Consider the following 17,657-nt stretch of genomic DNA (forward strand, 5'->3'; position numbering starts at 1 on the left):
AAAAAAATTACTAGGGATGCACCGAAAATTCGGCCACCGAAAATATTCGGCCGAAAATGGCTAAAAATGTATTTTCGGCCTATTCGGTTTCGGCTCAAATAGGCCGAAAATATATCACCGAATAGTCAAAACACCGGGTCGGTATAAACACAACACGCGATTGTCTTGAACGTAACCAGAGCGCTCCGCATCTACCTCTCTCTCTCTCCCAACTTCAGTCCCCCCCCCCCCCCCCCACACACACACACACACACAGCGTCAAGTTGCTCTGTGCTGTGGCTGCGATGCGCTCCGTGAAATCTGCGAGCTCATCAACAGGTCCCAAAACATGGTATTTGTGAGCACCGCCACTGTCTATTCTTTTGTCGTATGACAAAAAATGCTCCCCAATGTCTGAATCTGTGAGTTTGCAGGCAGGCTACGACGAACACTAGCAGTAGCTTGCTCGTTAGCTCCTCAAATATGTTCCACCTGTGTGTAATCTCAGCAGCGCATTGAAGTGGGCACAGGCAGGGCAAAAGCAGAAGCAGAACGTCCGTGAACGTTTTGCTTAACAATGATCAGTTGTTCAGTGCTGTTTAACTTTGGCAATATGTGATACTAGAGCCTAGAGAACATGCTAATATGGCTGCTAAATAAGAACGTTTTCCCCTATCAGCTAGCATGCTATTGTGTGTGTGTGTGTGTGTGTGTGTGTGTGTGTGTGTGTGTGTGTGTGTGTGTGTGTGTGTGTGTGTGTGTGTGTGTGTGTGTGTGTGTGTGTGTGTGTGTTTGTGCGTGCGTGCGTGTGCGTGCCCACACACTGTGTAGGACAGTGGTTCTCATAGTGGGAGTTCCAGCTAAATTATAGATAGTTAGGAAGTAAACCAAGTGGGGCCGGTCTGTAACAGAGTGCAAAAATGGAACCAAATACACTCTCAAAATTTACATTGATTTTTACAATAGAAATAAAAATAAATTGGGGTCCCAGAGATAGAAATGGGAAGAAAGACAGTCAGCTATACACAGTCAACATTACAGATTACAGTATCATTACAAGTACAAGGAATGGCAATGAAATCAAATTGTATTAAAAAGGGGGTAAAATATTAATTTTGAAGGAGTATTCATATTGTCTTTATTGTTAGTTACAACATGCCTACAATAACTTGAAGCATTTTTTTTAAAGGTAATTGCAAAAAAGGTGCCATAATCCGATTAATCGTTTAAATAATCGCCCGATGAATCGATTATGAAAATCCATAATCATGTCTTTTGCCATAATCAGGTAGCTTTACAACAAAGCTGTATTCGGCTATTCGGTATTCGGTTTTCGGCCAACTGTTTCCTATATTCGGTATTCGGTTTCGGCCAAGAATTTCCCTTTCGGTGCATCCCTAAAAATTACCATAAAGTTGCGTATGTTCTGAGGGGCGTGGCTACCGTTACAGTCTACGATCGGGATTCCCCACCCACTTGAGTCAAAATAAAAACCAACGGAGAAGAAGGGGGGAAGTCCCGCCTCGTTGTCTGGGCCAGCCAATGGCCAGCTGGGCCCAAACGGAGCCAGCCAATGGCCAGCTGGGCCCAAACGGATCTAGAAAGATGGCGACTTACAGTGCAGGAATAACAGGCTTCATTTTACGTCCATGTTAGACCCGGGGAACGCTTTGTCCATATTTGGTTCACACGGGGCAGGTTAAAACGATGCAGTCTACCATTCATTGCCAAAGGAAGCCAGCGACATAACGTTGCAAAGACGGAACGATGCATGTAACTGCATGATACAGCTACATGCATGCAACGATGCATGTAGCTGCTCCAAAGACGGAACGATGCATGTAACTGCATGATACAGTTACATGCATGCAACGATGCATGTAACTGCATGATACAGCTACATGCATGCAACGATGCATGTAACTGCTCCAAAGACGGAACGATGCATGTAACTGCATGATACAGCTACATGCATGCAACGATGCATGTAACTGCATGATACAGCTACATGCATGCAACGATGCATGTAACTGCTCCAAAGACGGAACGATGCATGTAACTGCATGATACAGCTACATGCATGCAACGATGCATGTAGCTGCTCCAAAGACGGAACGATGCATGTAACTGCATGATACAGCTACATGCATGCAACGATGCATGTAGCTGCTCCAAAGACGGAACGATGCATGTAACTGCATGATACAGCTACATGCATGCAACGATGCATGTAACTGCATGATACAGCTACATGCATGCAACGATGCATGTAGCTGCTCCAAAGACGGAACGATGCATGTAACTGCATGATACAGCTACATGCATGCAACGATGCATGTAGCTGCTCCAAAGACGGAACGATGCATGTAACTGCATGATACAGCTACATGCATGCAACGATGCATGTAGCTGCTCCAAAGACGGAACGATGCATGTAACTGCATGATACAGCTACATGCATGCAACGATGCATGTAGCTGCTCCAAAGACGGAACGATGCATGTAACTGCATGATACAGCTACATGCATGCAACGATGCATGTAACTGCTCCAAAGACGGAACGATGCATGTAACTGCATGATACAGCTACATGCATGCAACGATGCATGTAACTGCATGATACAGCTACATGCATGCAACGATGCATGTAGCTGCTCCAAAGACGGAACGATGCATGTAACTGCATGATACAGCTACATGCATGCAACGATGCATGTAACTGCATGATACAGCTACATGCATGCAACGATGCATGTAGCTGCTCCAAAGACGGAACGATGCATGTAACTGCATGATACAGCTACATGCATGCAACGATGCATGTAACTGCATGATACAGCTACATGCATGCAACGATGCATGTAGCTGCTCCAAAGACGGAACGATGCATGTAACTGCATGATACAGCTACATGCATGCAACGATGCATGTAGCTCAGGGTACCCCAATAGGCGGCCCGCGGGCCATTTGCGGCCCACAGAGCGCCCCCTTGTGGCCCATGAAAGAATTTCAAAAAAAATAAATATATAATGTTCTTTTTTTTTTCTTTTTTTTAAGGGTCCCAGATATAAATGGCATTGAATGGGGGTCAGTAGCCTATGCATGTCAAACTGGGCATCCTTTTCAAATGGGGTCTTGCCCTGAAAATGAATTTTCAGGGCAAGACCTCGACCTCGCGCGTGCAGACTCGGCCCCCAGCCTGGTACGCTAGTCAAGATATGGCCCTTGAGGAAAATTAATTGGGGAACCCTGATGTAGCTGCTCCAAATCAACTCAGAGCGCGTCATTGCATCGTTTCATCTGCCCGTACTGTGAACGCACCATGAGAGAGAGAGACTTGCATCACAGTGGGTTAGGGTTGTTGACGTTGCGATGAGAGCGAGCCAAACAGCATTTAGTCTGACAGTTTGCCTTACTGTATGTTCGCCTACGTTATGACACAAGCCTTACTGTATGTTAGCCTACATTATGACACAAGCCTTACTGTATGTTAGCCTACATTATGACACAAGCCTTACTGTATGTTCGCCTACGCTATGACACAAGCCTTACTGTATGCCTTACTGTATGTTAGCCTACATTATGACACAAGCGTTATAGTCAAAACAACCTACTTTAGCCTGTTGTTATAAAATAATAAGAAGATCTACAACATGGTACCCCAATAGGCGGCCCGCGGGCCATTTGCGGCCCACAGAGCGCCCCCTTGTGGCCCATGAAAGAATTTTCCAAAAAAGAGGGAAAAAAAGTTTTTTTTTTTTTTTTTTTTTTTTTTAAGGGTCCCAGATATAAATGGCATTAAATGGGGGTCAGTAGCCTATGCATGTCAAACTGGGCATCCTTTTCAAATGGGGTCTTGCCCTGAAAATGAATTTTCAGGGCAAGACCTCGACCTCGCGCGTGCAGACTCGGCCCCCAGCCTGGTACACTAGTCAAAATATGGCCCTTGAGGAAAATTAATTGGGGAACCCTGATCTACAAGCTCATAACTTGTAATATAGTATAAATAACCCATATAATAATCCAGAGTCCAGAATCAGTTACATGAAAGCAAAATCACTATCAGCCAACCTTTTAGCCAAAATGTGGTTGGATCCGTGGTTCTCAAAGTGGGATCCACCCGGGGACCCCCCAGAGGTCCTTTGAGGGGGTTCCAGCAGATCCCCCCCCAGTGGAATAAGGAACAGTTTAACCACTTGTCTCCAAAATAACACAAATAGATAGCAGGGCTACATTAAGCTCATACACCCACAGTCAGGTTGGAAGTTGTACATGTCACTATTATATGTTTTACCAGCTAGACGGTAAACCAATGACAGAGAATGTATAACAACAATGACTATTAAGATCATATGAAATGTTTCATTCTCCCCAGTCCCACCTACAGTATAGATACAGTATAGATACAGTATAGATACAGTATAGATACAGTCGTGAAAATGATGTACTTCTCTTAGTCTTAACCCATTCTGACCTGAGATCAGATTCATACGAGGTTTCCAGTGGACACACACTGGTCTGATTAACCCATTCTGACCCGAGATCAGATAAAAAAAAATGTCAGTAGTTCTTCGATTTTTTTCAAAAATAGCAGACCTACAAGCTCGTATCGCGCCACTCGGTGGCGCGATATGAGCTTGTAGATCTGCTATTTTTCAATAACGAAAAGCACGACATGATGCCAACACCAAAATGGGTTCCCGTTCAGAATGGCTCAAGTCCGGTCCCTGGCACAAAATCATTTCAAATGGGGATCCGTGGCCTTAATATTATCAAGGGGGGGTCCTTCCTTGATACCGCTGATCAAAGCTTCCAAACCAACTCCTCCTAGTCCAGACTCAATATTTACATCAAAGCAAATCCATCTATAGCCAGCTAGTATCAACCACCCAGATCATCATCAACCCCCTGGTACAGTAGCTAAACATCTACTGTATTCAACCACCCAGATCATCATCAACCCCCTGGTACAGTAGCTAAACATCTACTGTATTCAACCACCCAGATCATCATCAACCCCCTGGTAGCTAAACATCTACTGTATTCAGATCATCATCAACCCCCTGGTAGCTAAACATCTACTGTATTCAGATCATCATCAACCCCCTGGTAGCTAAACATCTACTGTATTCAGATCATCATCAACCCCCTGGTAGCTAAACATCTACTGTATTCCGCTGCACTGTATTCGGGCCATCCAGGGGGAAGTAGTGGTGGGGAATTCCATAACAGGACCAGATCAGGCGCAGCTGGCACTTACATCCTCTTTCTTGAAGTATTCCTCTTTCCTTCGTAATAAACACATACTGTACTGTACAGTACACCCAGAGGACGTTATTAAGGGCCCCCTATTTCACTCTGTACAGAGTAGACTGTACATGAAATAGCTCCACCTTGGTCACGAGATAAGAGTCCAGTAGTTAATAATATTAATAATCCTAAACTCAGTCATATGGTCTGGTCCACTCAAAAGCAAAGGTTCCAATGCCCAGAACTTCAATGAAGTAACCTTTTATCTCTCTCTCTCTCTCTCTCTCTCTCTCTCTCTGTCTGTCAGTGCCAGAGGGTCAGTAACAGACAGTGTCCCCCCCCACACACACACACACACCCACAGTCAGTCAGTCAGTCAGTCACACACACACACACACACACACACACACACACACACACAGTCAGTCAGTCAGTCAGTCAGTCAGTCACACACACACACACACACACAGTCAGTCAGTCAGTCAGCCAGCCAGTCAGTCACACACACACAGCTGGAATAGAATGAATGATGGTGTCCACAACGTCTCTCTCTCTCTCTCTCTCTCACACACACACACACACACACACACCCACCCACAGTCAGTCAGTCAGTCAGTCAACGTCTCTCTCTCTCTCTCTCTCTCTCTCTCTCTGTCACACACACACACACACACACACACAGCAGAAAGGTTACTGTGCTGCCTGAACATGCACCACCAAATGAAAGACCCCCCCCCCCCCCCCGTCCACCCACAGAGAGAGAGAGAGAGAGAGAGAGAGAGAGAGAGAGAGAGAGGGAGAGGAGGGGGGTTGTCAGGTCAGTAAATATAAGACCTGCCAGACAGACAGTGCGTAATGTATTATTAGTAGTATTACGGTTATCATTACCTGCGTCCACGGTGTCGGAGAGGTCGTGGCTCACGGGGGTCGTCCCCGTCCGGGGGAATTCTTTGAGCTTCCTGGCGCTCAGGCAGAGCCGGCCGGTGGCGGCCGCCTCCTCCAGAGCCCGCTCCAAGGCGCGGTTGGGCGGCAGCAGGCTGCTGCTGTTCACACTGGAGCCCATTATTATTCCACTGACGGCGGCGGCGGTACCGCTACTCTGAAGAAGAAGGAGCGGAGAGGACGACGAGGAGGAGGAATGGGACACTGTGCGTGACGAGGAGGACTCAGTGGGTCCTTGCGTCGCCATGTTCTCTCTCTCTCTCTCCTCCTCCTGCTATGGCTTTGCTTAATAGCTTTTTGCTTTTCTCTATCTTGTAAATCGCGACAGAGAACGCTCCGTGGTGTTGGTGGTGTTTATCCAGAAGTGTAGCTCCGACACACAGAGAGAGAGAGAGAGAGAGAGAGAGAGCGGTAGAGTCACAGCGCGGTGTGATTTCCTTCCAGACTACTAGCCGTGTCTCCTCCTCTCCAGTATCCACTGCGGCTGCGCTGAGTGCGCTCTGTTACTGGACTGACTGACTGACTGACTGACTGACCCAAAGCAACGCTGCTAAATGGGCCTATGGCGACATCTGCTGGACAGCGATACAATTTACAATTTACAATTTTACAATTTAGGCATTTAGCAGACGCTCTTAATCCAGAGCGATTTACATTTAAAGCAAGAACAAAAAAGCATGGGAATACATCACATAAAAACATTTATCATGAAACATGCGTAAGCTAAGAAAGTAACAGTGGAATATCTATATGATGAGACTATACATATAAACTATACATATATACTACTATGCTATACATATGTACTATGACGTGCTATGACTACATACAATGCAATTATAGTGCTGTCTACATAACATGCTATAAGTCTGTATCAGATGCTATCTAAGTCTACATAAATGCTATCTAAGGGGTTAGGGTAAGTGCTATGGGCCATGATGGAGTCTGAAAAGGTGGGTTTTCAGAGTACGGCGGAAGATTGGGAGTGATGCTGCCGTTCTGACTGCAATGGGAAGTGCATTCCACAGTTTTGGAGCCAGAAGGGAGAAGAGTTTGGGACGTGTGGAGCGTTGTCCCGGCGTTTTTAGTGAGGGTACTTCCAGCTTCCCTGCGTTGGCTGATCTGAGTGCGCGGGAGGGTTTGTAGGGTTCAATCATACTTGCAAGATATGGGGGAGCCATACCTTTGGTTGCCTTGAATGAGCATAAAAATAAATGTGTGAATGGTTTGATTCAGGGGTGGGCAACTGGCGGCCCGGGGGCCACATGCGGCCCCCACCTTCACTTAATGCGGCCCAGCAGGTTAATATCAGAATACTGATATAGACTAGTATTGATTTCAGCTGTTTACAATTCCAAACCTGCTTTAATTACTTCATGACTAGTATTAAATGACTAGTACTTAATGACTAGTATTAACATGTTATTGTCTTTTTGTGTCCAATGTAGTTATATTAACAGTTCATAAAGTTAACATAACTATAACTAAATGTATTTGAAATTAAATAAAAAAGGTTAATTTTCAGGATTCCAATTTTAAAAATAGCAAAATAATTATTCAGGTTTTCAATTCAAATATAGCAAAAAATAGCCGATCTACAAGCTCAAAACGCGTTGCAGCGCGACGCGTTTTGAGCTTGTAGATCGGCTATTTTTTTGCTACGACAGTAATATGCACTGTGGCCCCTCTGGAGTGAGTGTGGAAATATAGTGGCCCTCGCCATCGTCAAAGTTGCCCACCCCTGGTTTGATTGAAAAGGTGTAACGGTTTGTAGAATGTATTGACCTGTACTTTCCTGTACTTTTCCTGGTACTTAACTGGAAAGTACAAAATCAGGGACCGGCTGGCTCCGTCACATTAATGCGCCACATAACAGCAGCAGTCGTACAGCACAGTCTCCCTTGGTTACCATCGGATGGGATGACATCAAAAGGTGACGGAAAATAGAACTGGCAAGAATTGAAAGTATATGAATAAAATATCAGAAACCTCGTAACTCCACATTTCAATTTTTTATGTCCATTTCTTTCGTAAATGAATGACCTACTTAATCATCAATCAAGTGTTGCACAAAAGTATAGTGAAAACAGACATCCTCGCCATGAGCTTGTAGAAGGCTATTTTATTATTTAAAACAATAATAAAAAGGAACGGGTTGGGACTCCGTGCTACTCAGAACTGTCACCGCATGGATGTGTGTTTACCTTCAAACTGTACTGCAGCGTATGATTAAACACATGGATGTGTGTTTACCTTCAAACTGTACTGCAGCGTATGATTAAACACATGGATGTGTGTTTACCTTCAAACTGTACTGCAGCGTATGATTAAACACATGGATGTGTGTTTACCTTCAAACTGTACTGCAGCGTATGATTAAACACATGGATGTGTGTTTACCTTCAAACTGTACTGTATGATTAAACACATGGATGTGTGTTTACCTTTGTCGTATATGGCCTCAATAATTCGTCATTCTATAACCAAATGTTCTTGTACAAAGGTGTTCTGTCTGTCTTAAAGTCTGCAGTCACTCTGGTCTATGCAAGGCCTGCCTTTGTCATTCAAAAGCAGGGTCTAGCCATCCTGCATAGTAAGTAGCTGGCTCGGCCATAGGTGTGACAGGAATTAGCATGCTCTATTGTTTCCACCAAGAGGCCAGTCTCATACGTCACTCTATCTGCACCTCAATGACATTCGTATGTAAAAATACCGTCTGTTGTAGACCACATATATATGTCTGTAAATACAATGTTGAGTTAGTCTTGTTGGGGGCAGTGTGACCGTACGGTCATGTGCCCTGGGCTCCGCGGCTCAACTCAAGGGCCGCGGAAAGCCCTCTGTCTTTGTCTCGGTACTAATTGAAATAAATACATCGATGGATCTTCAGTTCACCTCTCTCTGCTTGTTTCCTTTCATCCGACCGCCTGAGACTTTGATGCAGACTTTTCGTCATTTGTCTATTTTAGTCAAGTTAGATAGTGTACTTGAAGTAAGAATATTTACTTCACCTTCAAACTGTACTGTATGATTAAACACAATTATTGTCTCTTTGACACACATGGGGAGAATGGATACAATGGAGGTCCAAACCCTCGCGGCTGATTGGTCATAAAGTGAGCGTCTCTGATCTCAGGGCTGCGTGTGATTGATGCCCCCAGATGATTCTCTAGGGTCTGATTGGATGTGAAGCCTTTAATCCATTTTGGACTGGGGTCGATTAAAAAAAAAGGCTTCTAAATCCTAACACTTTTCAGAAAAAAACATGTTTCTATGTCAGTGGTGGTGCTCAACCCTTTTCATGTCAAGGACCCCCAGATTTATCTCTATTGGGCAGCGGACCCCCATCTCAAAATATGTAGTTCCAGGGACCCCCCCCCCAGAAGCAAATATTTTAGTTAAAAATGTTCGCTCTGAAATGTATATTCAATGATTTGCGCCACATTTTAACGATTTTTCTAAAATAGCAGATCTACAAGCTCGTAGCGCGCCACCGAGTGGCGCGCTACGAGCTTGTAGATCTTCTATTTTACAATAGCTAAATTATAACATGTTAAAAACACAAACGGGTTTTATATGTCATTTACATGTATGTCATGTAAAGTACATACTAGATTTTATATGTGAACTCTTGAAAGTGCTTTGACTGTTATATATATATATATATATATAGTTCCTATAAATTACACATTTTTTACAAAAGTTTCTTATATCTGCTTTGACTTATATTAACTACAAGTTTCATGTAAAACATATACAAATGTAGCTATTTTTTTTCCATATGGGTAATTGTGTTTGTTGAAGTCATTGCTTGTGTTACCTGAACAGATAATCTCCGGTCAGCTAATGATTTTCTTCCACACTCTGTTAGTGAAGATCCAACCCACCATACAGGTTATTCCATAGATTCCATATAAACAGCAGAGCCACAGTCCATACACACTACATTTGATGACTTCTGTGTACCTTCATGACATGAAATGCAGCTCAAAGTGCTTTACAGAACAATGGAGAGAAAAAAAAGAAAAGAAAAGCAAGGCTTAAACATTAAAAAACAAGAGCAGTAATGCAATACAGTGAGGACAAGGGTGTAGAAGTGGGTCTTGAGCTGTGCTTTAAAAATGTCTACAGAGGCTGCCTGTCGAATTAAGGTACAGTATTTTTGTGTTGCCATTTCTTTAGGCAAAGCGAGCAGGCCAGCAGTGGAAGACCTTTTATGGAGTTAATAAAAAGTATGAAACACAGGGCAGGAGTTCACCTACTGCTCAGAGCCATTGGTTATTATTTCATTTGAATCGGCTGGATGGAGATCTTGTAAGGGAAATAGGCACTACAGACAGTGTTGTGTTCCCACAGTATTATTGACTTATTGACTGACACGGATCACTCGAATGAATGTTATTGAACGACTAACAACAGAATTAAGTGGAACACTGGAAACTCTGGGTCCATGGACCCCTCCTTTCCCTCTACACCAAATGTCTTCACCGAAAAGATCAGATTTACCGGCTCATGTTCTGTGTTTGAGACACATATCTGAGACCCTGTAGTGTAGATTTACCGGCTCATGTTCTGTGTTTGAGACACATATCTGAGACCCTGTAGTGTAGATTTACCGGCTCATGTTCTGTGTTTGAGACACATATCTGAGACCCTGTAGTGTAGATTGACCGGCTCATGTTCTGTGTTTGAGACACATATCTGAGACCCTGTAGTGTAGATTGACCGGCTCATGTTCTGTGTTTGAGACACATATCTGAGACCCTGTAGTGTAGATTGACCGGCTCATGTTCTGTGTTTGAGACACATAATTATCTGAGACCCTGTAGTGTAGATTGACCGGTTCATGTTCTGTGTTTGAGACACATATCTGAGACCCTGTAGTGTAGATTGACCGGCTCATGTTCTGTGTTTGAGACACATATCTGAGACCCTGTAGTGTAGACTGACTGTTTTAGCTGGATGTTGGCCTGTTGTGATGTGAATTGGGACACCAGGGTTCCTGTATATATGTGGTTTATACGTTTCTAGCAATTAACACAGTAAAAATCCTCAGTGTTTATTTAATTCATCAGAGTGCACAAATATAACCAAATGGACCCCTTTCGGTTAAATTTGTACAATTAGATTTCAATTAACATTGAGGATTTCACTGTAACCAGAGAGTGAGTAATGATTGTGCTGGTTAAATCAGTCTTTTCCAAAATTAGATTAAATCTGCCTCATTTGTGTCTGTTTCCTACAATATATATATATATATATATGAAAGATTTTCTATATTTAAATAAATATTAAAGACATGTTTAAATAAATATTTAAAATAGCCGATTTGTAGATCGGCTATAGTATTCTTTCACCGTTTTTTAAATTGGGCTTAAGTGGTTTTGGTGTTTTAAGCATCACGTTATACTTTAGCTATTGAAAAATAACAGATTTACAAGCCGGTGCCGAACCACTGGCCTATAGTATAGCTTATTACATGGCTAGGTTGAATGCTTGATTCTGATTGGTCAATGGCTGAATTCAGCAGGTCTGTTTGTGAGTATATATACAGGTTTAATGTTTGTTTTTAGTTCAGTGTTTGTTTTCAAAACGCCATTAGTACTAACGCCACTAACCCTAACCCTTGACAACGAAGGGAAAACGTACGTCATCTTGTCCCTAAACACAAACATTAAATGCCATTAACAATAAAGAGAATGTAATGTCTGTTTTACATCACCTATATAATCAACATGAGTTTTGATTACTTTAATATATTAGCGCCCCTCACTTCACACGGGTGTGATTAAGTTCTTACGGAGCGTAAGAAATAAGTTCTTACGTAACCGTAACACAGACCGATGCCTAATCAAAGCCTCGGAGCACCAGCTGCGCCCGCTTGATTTACTGCCGTTTCCAACATGACAGCCACGACGTAAACACACACGCAATGTTCACTTACAGCTAAACAATGTTTATGTTTATTATAATTAAACATGACAGCCACGACGTAAACACACACGCAATGTTCATTTACAGCTAAACAATGTTTATGTTTATTATAATTAAACATGACAGCCACGACGTAAACACACACGCAATGTTCATTTACAGCTAAACGATGTTTATGTTTATTATAATTAAACATGACAGCCACGACGTAAACACACACGCAATGTTCACTTACAGCTAAACAATGTTTATGTTTATTATAATTAAACATGTTTTTGAAAACATTTGAGCGAGAAGCTGGAGTTTAAAGTGTACCAACGCATGGTATGATAGTTACACATGGAAGTAATCTGGAAGTATAACATCTTTCATTAACCCATTTTGTTGTTTTAAGCATTATGTTATACTTTAGCTATTGAAAAATAGCAGATCTATACAAGCTCATAGCGCGGCACCGCTATGAGCTTGTAGATCTGCTATTTTTCTTAAATCGTGAAAATGTTTGAATATATATTATTACAGAGTGAACATTTTAACTCAAATCTTTGCTTCTGAGGGGTCCCTGGAACAACATATTTTCAGATGGGGGTCGGTGGCCAATTACATATTATTTTGGGGTCCTTGACATGAAATATTGAGCACACAGAAACATAAGGTTTTTCAGGATTTTGAAGATTTTTTTAAAATTTCGACGTCAGGCCAAAATGGGTTAGGAAAAAGAAAAATCACACCCGTGTGAAGTGAGGGGCGCTCTTATCATTCATCATACATCACTTTCCGTGTTCAACCAATCAAATCATCCGGAATGTCATTCCGGCCAATCGCAATGTTGTGTCCTCACCGTTTCCGTCTTCAATCTTTCTGCCCTCACTTTTAGCTTCAATGTTTGCGTTCTGGTCACACTCACCCTGAAAAGCTGCTCATAGGAGGGTCACACTCACCCTGAAAAGCTGCTCAGAGGAGGGTCACACTCACCCTGAGAAGCTGTTCATAGGAGGGTCACACTCACCCTGAAAAACCGCTGATAGGAGGGTCACACTCACCCTGAAAAGCTGTTCAGAGGAGGGTCACACTCACCCTGAAAAGCTGCTCATAGGAGGGTCACACTCACCCTGAACAGCTGTTCAGAGGAGGGTCACACTCACCCTGAAAAGCTGCTCATAGGAGGGTCACACTCACCCTGAAAAGCTGCTCATAGGAGGGTCACACTCACCCTGAAAAGCTGCTCAGAGGAGGGTCACACTCACCCTGAAAAGCTGCTCATAGGAGGGTCACACTCACCCTGAAAAGCTGCTCATAGGAGGGTCACACACCCTGAAAAGCTGCTCATAGGAGGGTCACACACACCCTGAAAAGCTGTTCATAGGAGGGTCACACTCACCCTGAAAAGCTGTTCATAGGAGGGTCACACTCACCCTGAAAAGCTGCTCATAGGAGGGTCACACTCACCCTGAAAAGCTGTTCAGAGGAGGGTCACACTCACCCTGAAAAGCTGCTGATAGGAGGGACTAGCGCCCCTCAAAGAAGGGTCATAGGACATGATAGGAGGGTCAAAGAAGGCGTTCAACAGCATGAAATGTAAATATGTTTTTAATCAACACATCTCAAATAGAACAACAAATATATAGTTCTATAAGATAACAGCATTGTGACAACAGTGTTGTTTTGGGCAGCACATTTCTGTTTTAGTTTTAGTCAGTCTTTGGAATAAAACATTTGGCGGGCCTTGATGCGGTCGTAATGACTGTTTTTACACCAAATAGCCGATCTACAAGCTCACGCTGCGACACACTGGACAACACTGGACAGCTTCTCAAAGTCTTTGTCTCTCAGGGCACGACTCAGGTGGAGAGAAGTGGATTGGGTGGATGTTTATGTTCCATTTGAACCATCTGGACCCAATGCACATCACACTGTGTGTGTGTGTGTGTGTGTGTGTGTGTGTGTGTGCATGTTTCCTTGAGGTATATGATTGTTATAGAATATAAATAGAATACAATATAATAGAAAAGCCAAAAACTAATCTTAAGAAAAAACATGTTGGGACCCCCCGAGGGTCTCGACCCACAGGTTGAGAACCACTGTGCTACATTTCAACGACCCCAGATGAACCTAATGGTGACCCCAAATGACCCTAACGGTGACCCCAGATGACCCTAACAGTGACCCCAGATGACCCTAACCGTGACTCCATGGAAACCAAAACATATTGTGTAAACACCCCCCCCCCCCACCACACCTGTTCCTGATTATTACATTATAATACAACACACTGTCTGTCTGTCCTCACAGCCTGTCTGTCTGTCCTCACAGCCTGTCTGTCTGTCCTCACAGCCTGTCTGTCTGTCCTCACAGCCTGTCTGTCTGTCCTCACAGCCTGTCTGTCTGTCCTCACAGCCTGTCTGTCTGTCCTCACAGCCTGTCTGTCTGTCCTCACAGCCTGTCTGTCTGTCCTCACAGCCTGTCTGTCTGTCCTCACAGCCCGTCTGTCTGTCCTCACAGCCTGTCTGTCTGTCCTCACAGCCTGTCTGTCTGTCCTCACAGCCTGTCTGTCTGTCCTAACAGCCCGTCTGTCTGTCTGTCCTCACAGCCTGTCTGTCTGTCCTCACAGCCCGTCTGTCTGTCCTCACAGCCTGTCTGTCTGTCCTCACAGCCTGTCTGTCTGTCCTCACAGCCCGTCTGTCTGTCTGTCCTCACAGCCTGTCTGTCTGTCCTCACAGCCTGTCTGTCTGTCCTCACAGCCCGTCTGTCTGTCTGTCCTCACAGCCCGTCTGTCTGTCCTCACAGCCCGTCTGTCTGTCCTCACAGCCTGTCTGTCTGTCCTCACAGCCCGTCTGTCCTCACACAGAGACACAGAGGAGTCAGGGTTCAACCCAAACCCAGCGTAGAGCGGTTGAGTGAAGGCGGTCTGGACGGTGTACAGGTGAGTCAGAGCGTCCTCTAACACTCTGTAGAAGGACAGAGTCCCAGCGGGACGGTCCAGATACACGGCTACTCTGTTGGAGCCAGAGGGTTCGATAGGAAGGAAAGTCTGCTTACTATTGTGTTTGACAGAGTAAAGGTTACCACGCTGACCATCAGCACAGCGCAGACACCAGGACCGTTCATTATCTCCAAGCACACAGTCCAGACCCGTTCCTTTCCTACCGATGTCTCCGTCAGCCACTCCTATCCTAACCAGTCCACTGAACTGTACCTCACTGTAGCAGCGTTCATCTAGACTCTCTGAACTCAGAACCTGAGGCATTCTATCAAACCTGTCAGGATGATCAGGATATGAATGAGGCTGATCATCCTGACGGGTCACCTTCCTGTTGTCCTCAGACAGAGAGAGGACATGGCATGCTGTGTTTGTGTCCAGAGTGAGACGCTGGAAATCTGATGAGAAAACAACACAGTACACATTAAATACATCCTTCACTGAATGATACGTGCACGGAGCACGACCGCACGTGCACACACACACACACACACACACACACACACACAGTATCAGATGTACAAGCTCAAAGCGCTGCACGCAGTGATGCGCTGTGAGCTTGTAGATCTGCTATTTTTAAATAGCCAACGTATAAAATATGGATAAAGTGTTTAACCCATCCTCCCATTTTGGGCGGGAACCCCTTTTGGTGTTAGCACCATGTTATGCTTTAGCCATTGAAAAATAGCAGATCTACAAGCTCATAGCGCGCCACCGAGTGGCGCGATACGAGCTTGTAGGTCTGCTATTTTAAAAAAATCGAAGAACGACTGACATAGAAACAGAGCTTTTTCAGAAAACTGTCAGGATGTCAAAGACCCCTGGAACCCCCCACGGACCCCCTGGAACCCTCCACGGACCCCCTGGAACCCTCCACGGACCCCCTGGAACCCCCCAAGGACCCCCTGGAACCCCCCCAGTTCCACAACATGTTGCAACGCAACACGTTGTGAGCTTGAAGATCAGATATTTTCAGCAGATATGGTGTAGAGGGAAAAGGAGGGTCCGAGGATAGATCCCAGACAGACAGACAGACAGACAGACAGACAGACAGACAGACAGACAGACAGACAGACAGACAGACAGACAGACAGACAGACAGACAGACAGACAGACTCACGTGTTGTAAGGAGTTTAGGTTTAGTCCAGCGTTCTCCTCCATGATTCACACTGTAGGAAGTAGAACAACAATGAATCAAGTCAAAACCTGCTGCTTAATGTCTCACATCGGCCTGTTTTAGTCCCACCAAATATTTACTAAACACATTTTGTCATCATTCTCCCACAGACTCTGTCCAAACATCACTCGTTGGAAGAGGAGGTCGGACGCAGTTTTTATTATTTGTTTAATTCGACGCGCAGTTGCGTTTCGCTGACTTTGGGACTGGTTTGGGGCGGGAGGGGGGTTTGAATGTAATTATTGACTGTTGGTTTGAGTTTGTTTTCTTGTTTGTTTATTTAATTTAGTAGGGAAAGAGACAGGGAGAGACGTCATTGTGAAGTGTACTGTTTACCTGTGATTTCGTCAATTACAACTTCCTACATAAAGTGTTCAGAGTAAACCCCACCATCCTGCTGATTTATTCCTTAGTTAATAATTTGCCTTGCTGTGAAGAGGGCGATTGTTACACACTGATACTTCTATCATCTCTATAGATAGATTATAGACATGTTAAATATATCAATACTTCTATCCTCATGTCTTTAGACTATGATGTCATTTAGAACACTGTTTAGATTTAGATGCTGTTTATCATTCTAGTATATCATGGTGAACATCATAACACTCACTGTAAATCACTGTCTGTATCAATCACTGTACATTCAAAATGTTAGAAATAGAACCATGGAACACAGACACCGACTATACTGTATATTAATGTTATAATACAGGGGTGGGCAACTTTGTACTTTCCCCCCTAAAGGAACGCTTGGAGGAAGCTGCCACCAGGTTTGTTGACTAACACTAAGACTAGACTAAGACTAGACCATTTCAGATGAGTAAAATAGGTCTAAAACTAAAACGTGTGTTATTCAAAAGACTAAATTGGAATTAGCTGTCAAAATGAACACTGGCCAGGCTACCATATTGCAGCGTTGCAAACTGCATAATATTGCTGCCCTACAGAACAGATGTGAGTCAAGCAAGAACCCTCATGAAACAGAGGTGTTCAGAGAGCAACATCTAGTGGTCTATTGCACCTTTCAATCTGAGATTGTTTTGGGTCCATTTGGTTACAACGGAGCTTGTAATTGGCTATTTTAACCCATTTAGGCCTGACGTCGAAATTAAAAAAAATGTCTTCTAAATTCTGACAGTTTTCTGAAATACCTGTTTCTGTATCAGTGGTGCTCAATATTTCATGTCAAGGACCCCAAACATTATATGTAACTGGCCGCAGACCCCCATCTGAAAATATGTTGTTCCAGGGACCCCCACACACCCCCCAGAAGCAAAGATTTGAGTAAAAAATGTTTGCGCTGAAAGAATATATATTCAAAGATTTGTGCCACACTTTCATGATTTTTCAAAAATAGCAGACCTGAAAGCTCACCGAGTGCCACGCTATG

General features: G+C 43.9%; 2 protein-coding genes across 2 annotated transcripts in view; both read right to left on the reverse strand.

The window, feature by feature from the left end:
• Positions 1 to 6,419, reverse strand: part of lrch1 (leucine-rich repeats and calponin homology (CH) domain containing 1) — a gene marked incomplete at both ends in the record, with an annotated part of 209,233 nt that extends 202,814 nt beyond the window's left edge. Inside the window, 1 exon segment of the mRNA XM_083776022.1 lies at positions 6,119 to 6,419. Within this exon segment, the coding sequence (XP_083632148.1) occupies positions 6,119 to 6,419 (301 nt within the window).
• Positions 6,420 to 14,272: 7,853 nt separating this feature from the next.
• Positions 14,273 to 17,657, reverse strand: part of LOC310866472 (NACHT, LRR and PYD domains-containing protein 3-like) — a 362,173-nt gene continuing 358,788 nt past the window's right edge. Inside the window, exons 15-16 of the mRNA XM_083776089.1 lie at positions 16,207 to 16,256; positions 14,273 to 15,484 (exon numbers count right to left, since the gene is read on the reverse strand). Coding sequence (XP_083632215.1) covers positions 14,775 to 15,484; positions 16,207 to 16,256 — 760 coding nt within the window. The 3' untranslated portion in view covers positions 14,273 to 14,774. The remainder of the gene's footprint in view (positions 15,485 to 16,206; positions 16,257 to 17,657) is intronic.

Source organism: Protomyctophum parallelum (assembly GCF_964188405.1).
Source record: "Protomyctophum parallelum genome assembly, chromosome: 11".
Lineage (NCBI taxonomy): Eukaryota > Metazoa > Chordata > Actinopteri > Myctophiformes > Myctophidae > Protomyctophum > Protomyctophum parallelum.